The sequence below is a fragment of the Podarcis tiliguerta genome, assembly GCF_965153285.1.
Source record: "Podarcis tiliguerta genome assembly, chromosome: 7".
NCBI lineage: Eukaryota > Metazoa > Chordata > Lepidosauria > Squamata > Lacertidae > Podarcis > Podarcis tiliguerta.
The window spans coordinates 32,012,166-32,025,103 of NC_139540.1; the positions used below are offsets into that span (position 1 = coordinate 32,012,166).

General features: G+C 40.3%; 1 protein-coding gene across 2 annotated transcripts in view; it reads right to left on the reverse strand.

Moving 5' to 3' along the window:
- Nucleotides 1-1,046: 1,046 nt before the first annotated feature.
- The window catches only part of KCNB2 (potassium voltage-gated channel subfamily B member 2), a 222,214-nt gene continuing 210,322 nt past the window's right edge, over nt 1,047-12,938 (reverse strand). For both annotated transcript variants that reach the window (XM_083451020.1, XM_083451019.1), the window contains one exon: nt 1,047-10,993. In XM_083451020.1, the coding sequence (XP_083307146.1) occupies nt 8,822-10,993 (2,172 nt within the window). In that variant the 3' untranslated portion in view covers nt 1,047-8,821. The remainder of the gene's footprint in view (nt 10,994-12,938) is intronic.

The following is a 12,938-nucleotide window of genomic DNA, read 5'->3' on the forward strand; positions in this document are numbered from 1 at the left end:
TCAGACCAAGCAGAAGAATGCAGCTAGCCATGCAGGAAGGAACAGGCAAATGGGAAAGGAAGGGTGTAGCAGCAGGAAGACACCACAGAAACTGAAAATCACATCAATGCTACTCGGGGAACAGCTACAAAATGTGCTGTGCTGACTTTGCTTTTTTTACTCTCTTTAAAAAAAAAATATTTAGTAATTAATGAAAAAAGAAATTGTGTTCAAAAAATAATCAAAAAGGAGATTGAAAATGTTGGTGAAATTCTCACAGGTGATGGGTGCCTATCTTATTTTCAAAGTTGACAAGGAGTCTTTGGGGGCATCCTTCATTTTATTCTGCAAATCACCCCTCCAGTGGTCTGCACTCTGCAGCCTTCCTGAGTGCCTGCATTTGCAGACAATCCCATAATATCAACAGATGGGCTTTCTTGTATCCACAAGAATGTAGAGAGGCTGCCAGTAGTGCACCTGACTGTCTTTTTACTTTTAAACCAATTGGTGCATAAGTTTACCCTGCACAGAACTGCATTTCCCAGCACCCTTAACAAGCTACAGTTCCCAGGATTCTTGGGGGGAAGCCTTGTGCTATACACATTTGGTGTGGAAGTGACACTCAGTGGGTTATCTTCATAGCCAAGTGTTTGCTGTGGAAGCAGCAAGCAAGGGAAATGATCCCGTCCTGAAGTTACTGATTTAAGACTTGTGGGACCTAACAGTATAGGAGAGGAACTACCAATAGAAGAAAATCAAGATACAACAAGGGACAATCTATAGTGGAACGGAGAAGTAAAAAAGAGGGCTACACATGCAGACATAACCTAGGAGAATTGGGCTGAGATGCCTTGTAAGGGAACGAATTAGCTATTGAAGCAAAGTATGAACAATGCAAAGCACCCTTTCTTATCCCATCATCATCCTGTATATTTCTTCCAATAGGTTTTAAGTTTGTTTCCCCCCATAATGAAACCCAAAGTCACTTATGGATTGACATTTTGGTATGTATGTAATGTTTAATGTAAAGTGGCTTCATGCAGAGAACTGAAATGAGACACAGATGATTCATTTACACATTTATTGACTATTCTGCTTATTCTGGCAGACTGAAATGGAGAACAATGCCATTCATTTTACAGACATTTGACAGAAAATAAACAAGTATTTTGATGTTGAACAACTGTACAATACAGACTACCACATGCATATTTAAATGCTGATTGGTGCAGAAATATTTAGCTGATCAGCAAAAAACTAGTATAACAAAAAAAAAATCACATTTCCTTTTCATTGATGTTAAAATGCAGCTGATATGGAAACATTGATACGAATACCATTATATGTGAAGTTCTATTAATGGTGCAAGATGGACAGTGGTGGGGTGGGGGTGGGGAGTTAAAGTGGTATGCTCTCTACAGAAAAATAAAAGGTGAAAACAAGACATTTCTAGTAAATACAAAGATGCAACAAAGCATGCATGATGCTGTTACCATTGCAAAATGCCCTTACAAGAACACTGTAATTTTCAGTCCTGCTCCATCCCTAAAATAGAAGTAATATATACAACAAAAGCAGCAGACTCTCCCATTTTGGATGGGGCATTTTGTAAAGGCAGATGAATGAGATTAGATGAGACTTATCATATATGCACATATCTCCTATCCCAAAAGGATGCTTTGTTTTTTAAAAAGGAGAATATGTTGTTAGTATAGCAGTTTACAGTGAAATGCTGCCATTCGTTCAAAACTGAGCGATAGTAAAGACACAGCTATTGTGCCAGTACAATTTTAAAAAATACTGTTGTGCTTCCCTCCCCCACCACAGTATTTGTAGCGTCCATAGAAGAAAACATTGTTAAGTAAACTCAGTCCATGCTACTGTAGATATGAAACAAATATGGGAGATAACATCTAACTGATAAACATGAAACAGTACATATTGAGTGGTTATTTACAGTTATCTCAATGCAACAGGCTAAGTGCTGAGTGCTGTTTGTTACTGAAAACTGATCTCTAAATGTTTAGATTTTTATCTGCATGGCTGGCACTGACTTGCATATGATGAACGTGGCTAAAGCTCTGAGAATATATAGAGGAATAACACTAAAACTCTGCCCTCCGCCCAGGGATGTGGGATGCAATTCTTTCTCTCTCCAGTACTCTGACCTAGACAGACAGGAAACCACTTTGCCTGAACCCACAGTAAATGAACCGATCTTTTAGTTTCAGCTTGGCTTTGGATATTGCTTTTTGAGGGCTGGCTTACTCAGAGATCCCTGTGTGCAAGCAGAAAGTGTTTCCATTGACACACGGCTGTGCTGATTTTTCATCTGGCTGTAGCTTGCTCGGGAGAAGCCACTCCAGGGGGACCCTCTCAAAAGCAAAACAGCACCCTTAGGGTGAACAGAAGCGCTTTCTGCCATCACGTGGGGATCTTTGGACCCAAGGTTCCATCCCTATTGTGAGAACGAATCTGAAACCTCCCTGTGTAAGCAGCATGATGAAGTGAACATACAGGGAGACAATGGAAAAATTAAATAATAATTTCATGTAACACCCAATAAGGAGAAAAGCCTATCCACACTTTTTTCAGGACATAAATATACATGGTTGAGAAGCTGATTTTCCATCATTGTCCACTTATGTAGTAGCCATTTACATTTAAGACATGGGCAGAAAACACTCTGCAGGCAGGTTGTGGTCTTGTTTCTTATAAATCAGAAGCAGCTCCAAGAGAGCAGCAGCCCATTTGCTTTCATGGCCAGCTGTGGCTTCTGTGGAGTTGGATTTTGATCAGCCCTATGCCTATAATATTTTTGGACTACAACTCCCATAATCCCTGACCATTGGCCATGCTGGCTAAGGCTGATGGGAGTCCAACAGCATCTGGAGGGCCCCAGACTGTGGAAGGCTGATCACCTTGTTACATAAGGTGAGTGTACAGAATTGCTGCCTCCATACTAATACTGCTTGCTGTCTCAGTAGAGTTTGACACTTAATGAACAGTATTTTGAGTGCTACACTCTGTCACTGGGAGCAATTACTTAGACCACTGTGTCCTCTTTGAAGATTGCTCACTCGTTATAATAAAGGTGAGAGGCTGCATTGGCTAGGATCCAAACAGATTCATGCATGAACAGAAAGAACGCCACGTGTGTGTGTGTGATGTGATTTGCCAGTTTTGCTTTTCATATTGTGTTGCAATACATTCCAGGGATTTGTGGATCCTCAGGGCACCTTTCTCTCTGTGTGTTTGTGCTGTGCTTTAAGAAGCAAAGGTGGGAAAGGGGTGTGTGCAGCTCTTCTGATATTTCTCATAGTACGTGAGCTGCCAAGGTGGCATGCACATATTTGTTTATCTAGAAGAACCTCCATTTCACTGCCGCTATGACACTGGGCTTGACCAAAGATTAGTAGCTTGATACTTATGCATATGTAAAAGAGGAATGGGAAGGGTCAAGTCCCTAAACAAAAGTCCCCAAAGTGCTCAGGCACAGGGGGGATACAAGAAAGTAGCCTTTAGGCGTCAGCACATTGAAACAAACCCCCAGCTATTACAAAAATGCCAGGCATACTTCTGTGCACCTGTTGGCTTTTGCAGCTTGATGTGCTACAGCAGGCTTCCTCAAACTCAGCCCTCCAGATGGTTTGAGACGACAGTTCCCATCATCCCTGACCACTGGACCTGCTAGCTAGGGATTGTGGGAGTTGTAGGCCAAAAACATCTGGAGGGCCGAGTTAGAGGAAGCCTGTGCTACAGAAACTTGCAGGAAATGGAGGTGGGCAGCATCCCAACATGAAAAGGCTAAAAAAGGAAAGGAAGCCAAACGGGTGCTGATTTGGGGAGGAATTTTTTTTATGTGCGCTGTGCTCAAGACAATTGCAAAGTATAGTGTTTCTGGGCTAAAGTAAATAAATAAATTTGCACTGCCTTGTTCCAAAAACAAATTAAGAGCATGAAGCCCACTAAGGGAACCAGTCTAACTCCCTCCTGGAAGGGGAGGAGCCGCCACATCTAAAGCACCTGCCTCTCATGCTGTCCTCGGTGAAAAGTGAGGGCAATTTATCCCCCAGCTCTGCTATAGCAGAAAGGCCCAAATTAGAATCACTGCTGGTACCTGGGCTGGTTTTGAATCCAGCAAATCCTTGGCTGACACAGCTCCATTCCTTTCTCACCCCTCCCTTCCCCAGAAAGGTCCCATTTCAGGAGTTTCTACTAGTTACCACTGGCAGGGATACCAGAGGTAGTAGAGTCTGCCTGCCTGTGCTTTCAGCAGGTCCCAGGGGAACATCTGTGGTGGTGAAGGATGCTGCCAGCGGAGCCAAGCAGAGGGACACTTCTGCCACATCCATACTCTTTCCATCACAGTGGGCCAGGTTTGGGGGGCTGGATTGCTTTGTAAGGCTGCAATTGAACTTGAACCCAATGGAGCTTAGGCAGACGGCTGTAATGTAAACAAGCTTTTGCAGCTTGCTTCATTGGAATAATTCAGTGCAAATTCTTTTTGTCCCTGAGAAAATCTATGTATTAAACTGCATTAAGCACATCACATATCACTACAGAAAGGTGTAAACTTGGTTTGAACATCAAAGTGGGACACAAAACGCGAATGTGTCCACCACTGGCAATGCTTGCTGAACAATAACGCTTCCAAGTCTCTGACAAGCTATTTATCACTTGTACACAGCCGATCTCGGCTTGGTGAGTTGCCAGCAATACCACCTCCCAGTTATCACAGAACAAAGCCAAATCAGTGATCAGCTGAGTAGAGAGAAATGAGTTGCTTTGGAAAACTTGTGACAAAGAGTCACAGATTATTAAATATATCTCTTAGCATATTTGAATACATTTGTCTCCCCTTTAGGAAAATGGGGCAGAAGATAACACTAGACTAGCACTGCTAAAAAATATAGTTATCTTATAATGTCATATAGCTAGAAGAGCATCCTTGCTAAACTCTTAGTATGCAACCATTTTTGGCTACATCACACTTGGATTCACTTGGTGAAGCTAGCCAGAGGATGGCAGTCTTAGCAGGCAATCCCCAAACAGCAATGAATAGGATTTTTTATGCCGGTTTCAAGAATAGTGGTGGATGGGCAAGCAATATAGGGTTGGAACAAAAGTCTTAACATGGACTTTTGTGACAATAGTTACCTTATTATACAAGCAACAGGTAATTGAACATAGCAGTAGTATGTTTTTAAACATGCCTTAGGTACTCACAGGTACTCTGCCTTTCCTTCTCCCTCTTGTTGCTGTGTTTCTTCCTGTAGTGTGAGGGTTGTTTTCCATGTCCTTTCCTTTCCTTTCCAAGCTTACTGTGACCAAATACTGGAAATGCTGTTACCAAAACTATGCATTAGCCAGGACACAAAGTTTATGCCATAATAAAAATCTGTTAGTCTTTAAAGTGCCGCTGTTTTTTTAACCTGTAATTTGAGTTTGCTTTTGAAGTACAAACAATGACTTATGTGATGTTGTAGAACCATAATGAACATGGAGTGGTAATGTGATGTCAGATGTTGTTGTTCCATAAGATAGAAAGGAACACTCTATCACAGGGTAGCCAACATGGTGCCCTCCGCATGTTGCTGGACTAGAGTTCCCATAATCTCTGACCACTGACAATACCGACAGGGGTGGATGGGAGTTGGAGTCCAACAACGTCACTTGAGCATCACATTCGCTACCCTGGACTAAGTGTAGAACATATAGTTGCTTACAGGCTATCTAGATGGGATGCTATCTTTAGTAAAGCTTCGGTTCTTAAACCCATTTTAGGAAGAGGACACAATGTATCTTACCCTTTATGTATGAAAATACACTTTCTCCACTATCCAAAAATAGGTTCATGCTCTTGAGCTTGCCTCAAAGGCATCCTCTTGTGTTAATGATCATTTGTGTGTGTGGCACAAATGGAATTACTCCTAACAACATATGTGAGGTCAGATTCAGATAAGCTTAGAACATTTTTGTATCCAGTAGCAAAGGGCTTCCAAATTATTGCTTAATGGACGTAGCTTGGGAGACAAAAGGTTGCATCCAACTAAGTTTTATTCAGGATAGACCCAATAAAATAAATGGACCTAAGCTAAGTCATGTTCATTGATTTCAATGTCTATTCTGAGTATAGCTAACACAGGATACAATCCAAAGTCTTGACACATAAGTAGACTGAAGCCAGTACTAGCCAATGGGAAGGGACGTCAACATGTAGCTCATATGGTACACCAGCAGGGCTCTGAAGATAGGAAAGGTTTATTACATATGAAAAGAGCATATTTTAGCTTTGGATCCTTCCACCTATAGCTCATGATAGAACAGTCATGGTAGCCAACAAGTGTTTTCCCTGGGTAAGGATTATGAATGAAACTAGGATTTCATTGAAATCAGTGACCAACCTCCCATTTTCAACCGAAGCCCAAGGTTTCGTTTAGCCTTTGGTTTTGTTCTTTATATGGTTGTCATTATGAAGACAGATCAAATAGGGCAGCATGGTGTTAAAAAAGTACAGAAATTACAGAGCAATGTCTTTTAAAAGCTAGTTAGCATTTAGTCTCAGTCAATGGGAATATCTATCAATAAAACAAGAGACATAAACAAAGGAGGTTCATAAAATAAAATGGAGGTCATTGAAAAGGATTAAGCAGAATGCCACATAATTAACTTAAATCATATGCAGAAATATAATTACCTGGACAGCCATGAAGAACAAATGCATATTTTGAGACCTAATGACCAGACATTGTTTTTTGTTTTTTAAGAAATGACATTTAACTGCATTATTAATTCTTAAGAGAAATATCTGGAGATACTGTATTTAAAAACAAAGGCAAGTATTAAAAAGGGTCTAAGAATTGGAAAAAAATAAAGATGACTTTTGCTGTGCTTGGTATTTGGTCCAAAAGACACATATTAAATACATGATGGTGACATTTCCTTACAAAAGTAAAACCTGAGGGCGACAGGATAAGGCCCAGTTTTCTCTTTGAAAGCTGTTGCAGCCAAATAGAAAAAAGAAAGGAAAAGGAAAAGGAAAAAGGAAAAAAGGAAAGGAAATTAAAGGAAAATTTCCTTTAAGAAAGCATATGAGAAATTTTGAATTCTGCTCAGCTATATTAGAAATTATTCTGTTGAAGGTAACATGAATTTTAAGTGGTCTGTACTGAGTAAAATCAGTGTAAGTGGGTAAGGTTTTATGTTGAAGAACTCTCCCCCCCCCAAATTAGAATATTGTTTTTATTAGAAAATTAAAATTATTAAGCTTATTAGGTCCAATATTGTTTTGTGATTTGAAAATATTTTAATGCATTTAACAGCTTCTTTAAATTTGCAGAAGTGATTATTCTACTAAAATTATTGGAATTTGGGTAAAAGGTACACAATTTGGAAAGTTCCGTTCACATGCTGTTTTATCTTATTGCAGGAGAGCTTTTATCCTATTGATTAACATAGAATGCATGTGATGGAAGAGCATGAAGAGGAAGAAATCCACAGAAGTTTCAAATTATTTTGTTAACTTGTTAATTAATTGCAATAATTAGATATGAAAAACCCGAAAGAGCAAAACTGCCCACAGCAAAGTCTGTATAAAACACCACATTTGCAAAATTGAAGCAGAGGCTGGGCACAATGAAAAGATTGTCTACTCTGAGTTTTCCAACTTTGCTCATAAAGCAGCGATCCTTGTCTGTTGACAAGAAAGAGTAATCATGTTGGTATTCTGAAATTAATAAGTTATCTAAAATTGGGGCGCCTAGTAGTAAAGAAGTGGTGGACAAAAGCCACAGCACTCCTAAAGAGATTTTAGAAGCAAACTTACAACCACAAAAACTTCATTTAAAAAAAATAAGATATTAACAATAGTGCATACAGCAATTGTAACTGTAATACAAACTTTTGAACTTTTAAATATAAAATAATCATTTTTTCATGGCCATTTGGCACATTTTATTGCCATAGAAATAATTTTATTATGTAACGTAATGGTGTCCTTGTCTTTGTTTTGATTTTGGCAGTTCTTATATCAAGTTTTCAATTTCTGGTCATTAAATCTTGCACAGTCTAAACAGAATTTTACTCAAAACTTGCAAATTTATCCGTGAAATCTATGCAAATTAAAATAATTTGAGCTATGATTTACTTCACAGATAGATGAGAAAACACTGTCATTTACTTAAACAAACAGCTTATACTTTATGAGCTTTTAAACAGAAAGCAAGATAGGTGAGATGCTTTAAGAAGAAGTTGCAATTTTGCAACATAAGTCTGTACAAATCCTCCAGGCAGCAAACTGTGAAGGAAGTACCTGTGTCCCGGGAAACGTATTTTCCACATATCCTTGATAACTGTAGATCTCCCCACAAACCCAAACTATTTACAAATGTATGCATTTTGCAGGCTCAAAGCACCTTGTTTCACACCATTATGAACACATGCATCAGCATTTCATCCTTTCATGTGCAAATTCCCAAAATTCATTATAACCAAGAGCAAAAAAAGTTAAAATATTTTTTTAAAAAAAGACTTATCTACAATCATTAGTGAAAGGACCAAAAATGTCAGACGTTGCAGAATATGGGCTCCTAAAAGAGCTCTTTATTTTACTCACTGTTCTTGCATCATTTTTTTAACTGATTTTTTCTCCTTTTTTGTTACAAAAAAAGCAGATTTCCACTTTTAAATTAAACAGTACTTAAACTAATCAACTCTTCATGCCATGCAAAAATAACTTTTTTTTTTTTTTACTTCTGAGGCTTCCCATGTTTTAGTTCATAGGCATTACTAATTGTGGTTTTAAGAAATCAGTTTTTGTCATTATTGCTCTCCTGACTAGTCACATGCTGGTTTCCCGTGTGGGACAGTAGCCAGTTTCTCCAGGATTTGTATGGATTTCTGGGGGAAACAAGTGGTTTTCCATTTTGTGACCTTCTTGGCTATTGTCCCCTTTTACATCCCCCCCGACACTGTAAATGTCTTGTGTACAGTTTTGCCCCAAGATTTTGGGGGAAGAAGAGGTGACTCGAGGCTCTTCTGTTAAATGGTTCCCATCTTTGTGTTTTTCCCCGTAGCAGTTTGTCTTGATATCCTGCTCTCTGTCATGTCTTGTCATTCCAGGAATCTCCATGAAGTCGTCTTCTTCTCCAGTGTCCATTTCGGTGAAGCTTCTCCTCTCTTTGGAAGGGAAAGTAAAAAGCTTTTGTTTTGGAAACAGAGAAGGGGATGATTTCTTAGGAATGCTCTGGCAAACCATGGAGGCATCAGCACCCAGCAAGGGCCTGTCGCCGTGTGGTGAATTCTCTTCTAAGAGAATGGTGCTGATATGCTGAGGAGGGGTGGATTGCATGAAATCTGCCGCCGTTGTTACTGGAAGTGGCCTTGCAGTGCTTGGGGGCGTTGGTGGAGCGCCACCTCTGTTTTCCTTAAAATTAACCTTAAGGGACCTTGCTTTTAATGGATTGCTTCCTTTGAGAGAACTTTTGGGACTTAACATGGAGCTGTCAAAGTGCAAAGGGCCATGAAGCAGAGACTGGGAGCCAGCGTCATCCATGTTCATGGCTGTATCAACTGGGGAGTACTCAAAGGTGACGTCTCTGGGGGCAAACATTTTATCCTTGGTGTGTGATAAAAACTGAGAACTCTTTGCTCTTTGGTCTTCCAAATGGACAGGGTCAGGTGGGAACCTTAGTTGCAGGTGAGAACCAGAGTATGGGGGCAAGGGAGACCGATCTGTCTCAGTGAAATCGGTTGCACAGCTGGCAAAGCTATCAATGCTGGAAATGCTTCTCATGTCCGTCACTATGTCTCTTTGCCCTGACATGGATGGTTCTCCTTGCCCAACAACCTCTTCCATTTCAATTTCCTCCTCATATAAGGGAGGTTTCGCTGACGGGCCTTGGTAGTTGGCATTGAGATTAGGCTGAGACTGAGTTTTAGTAATTTCATTGTATAACATTTCGAGTTTCTGAGCACTCAAGTGTTGGGGGCTGGAAGCTGTGACAATATTGTTGAGCTTTTCGTTGGTATCTTGCTGGCTCACTTCCTGATATTTATTCTCCAAGGACTTATTAGAACTTGTTTCAGACATTGTCCTTCTGGCCCATTTCCACCGGCTTGGAGATAAGTGGTTATCGTCAGGGGTTTCCTTGGAGTTGGCTGCTTCCTCAGTCTTACCGGAATCCACGGCTACATCAATCAGTTCCATGCTGCGGGCAAAGGCATCTTTTAGATTCATTGAGACAATGCTTCCATTTCTTTTTGCTCGCTCAAGTGCCTCCCTTCGTTTAATGGCTTTCTCCTGCCGTTTTTGCTCCTTATAAAACTCAGAGAAATTGTTGACTATGATGGGAATAGGTAGAGCAATTACCAGCACTCCAGCAATGCAACACAACCCTCCAACAATTTTACCTAGTAAAGTCTTAGGATATATATCACCATAGCCTACTGTAGTCATAGTGATGGTGGCCCACCAAAATGATGCAGGGATACTAGTAAACTTTGTAGCATCTTCGTCTTTCTCAGCAAAAAATACAAGACTGGAAAATATCATGATACCCATTGCTAAAAATAATATCAATAAACCCAATTCATTGTAACTCCTCCTGAGTGTGAATCCTAAAGACTGAAGGCCTGTTGAGTGTCTGGCAAGTTTAAGGATCCTGAGTATCCTCATAATACGGAATATCTGAACAACACGGCGGACATTTTGGAACTGCAGCACACTTTTGTTGGATTCTGTGAGGAAAATGGTGACATAGTAGGGTAAAATGGCCAGCAAGTCAATCACATTTAATGGACCTTTGAAGAACTTCCACTTGTTTGGAGATGACAGGAAACGCAAAAGGTACTCCATAGTGAACCAAGCTATACACACAGCTTCTACATGTGCTAGCTGGGGGTTGTCATTTAGTTGTCCAAATTCATCAATTACTTGAAGCTCAGGTAGAGTGTTGAGTGACAAAGCAATGGTGGACAGCACAATGAACAAAATAGATACAATGGCCAAAATCTGTAAAACAAAAATAAGCAAAAACAATGTGGTTAGCAAATCATAATGGATATTTGAAGGTCATCATATTCATGTCACTGCAATTAGACAAGATCTGCTATACCCAGTCACCCTGATTAGTTCATGCAAGATCCGGGATGAGGAATCTCTGGGACTTCAGATGCTGCTGGACTACAGTTCCCATAATCCCTGACTACTGGCCATGATGGCTAGTGCTGATGGGAGTTGGAGAACAACAACTGGGGCTGGATCAAAACTTCACCCTCTGCAAACAGAAGAGCTCCTTCTGCCCACACTGGCCTTTTGATGGAGAAATATCACTGGTGGAAGTGGGTGACCAAGGCAACTAACGCCAATTTCCCTTTTCCTATGCAGCTCCCAGTGTTCTGGAGGGTCCTCCAACCTGTCACATAATATTTTCATAGGACCTTGTGGTCTAGGAGGGAAATCAGCAAAAGAATCCAACTTCTGTCTGCTCAGAGGATGCTTCCATCAGTGGGAGTGGAGTTTGGGTTCAAGTCATACTGACTTTGGCAAAAATCCACCAACTTCAAACATATGTATAAATCAGACCATATTCTTAAGATGAACAATCATTAACATTTGTCAAATTAGGGAAATATATGTGATGGCATAGTTGTAGATATTTTGTGGGTGTGTAAACACGTACACACAACACACACACACACTTATCTCTCATTCAAGAAGTGTACATGATTTCCCCCTTCTTCATTTTATCATCACAATAACCCTGTGAGGTAGGTTAAGCTGAGAGGCAGTGACCAGCCCAAGGGTGCCCAGTGAGTTTCATAGCTGAGTGGGAATTTGAATCCTGGCCTCTCATGCTGTAGTTCAACACTTTAACCACCATACAGCTCCACTGGGGCATTGCAGTTGACCTAGTGAGACAGAGCACTTGGATATAGTGCCCCAGGATTGGACATTACAGTGAGGCCAATAGCCTAACCGCAATGTTCCATTCCATAAAGTTTTAACATTTCAGATGCTAGCTATTGTGTACAATAGACAGATGTTCCGAGAAATGTTCTATCAGCTAACATATTCCACAGTCTTTAAATCATTTTCAGTTACAGCATAAGAAGTATAGAGGTGGGGGAAGAGAAAGAAGCTCAACATCCTTTAGCATTTCACTTTTTATCACTTAGTTCAATTATTTGAAAGCTGAAAGAAAATGGACAGCCTTAAGATTACGTGAGAAAATGTTACGGTCAATGAATTTACCGAAGTGCAGCATTTGGAAATGCAATTTCTCCCCTTCAGATAAAACAGTAATTTTCTGTTTTCCGTGAAAAGTACCAAAGCAAACTGTGTTCTGCCTTGAATTTCAGTTTGGACTCATGAAGTACCAAAAAATACATATCGTTTTATACATATTTTTGGGAAATTGGTCATTTTAAGCTATCTTGTTTCCAATGACACATAGGTGCAAGCAAGTGCCCACGTACATTGGCTGCGGTCTCAGGCATACTCATCTGGGAGTATGTCCAATAGAGCTCAGTGGAGCTTATCTCTGAGTAGACAGGATTGTACTATAGGTTAGTTGAACTTAACACCCATCGCAATAAACGGGTCTTAAGTCATGACTAATTTGTCCCATTGATTTCAATGGGACCTTAGTTCAACTTGTGGGAAATTGCAGTCAAACAGGCTTGCAGGCTTTCCATACGCATCTGGTTGGCCATTGTAAGAAAAGGATGCTGGACTAGATTAGCTTTTGCTCTGATCCAGCAGGGATCCAATTTAATAAGCGTTCATGTAGCAAGAGCCAGAAGTGTTCCCTCCCTGTGAAAAAAAAGTTAGAAAAGCCCCACAGCTATCAGGGTTGGGGGAGCTCTGAGTACAGTATTGTTGATGTCTCGCACAGCAGCTTCACTGTATTAATGTTACACTGCAAGGCAGCTCTCTTTCAAAATATGATTGTTCT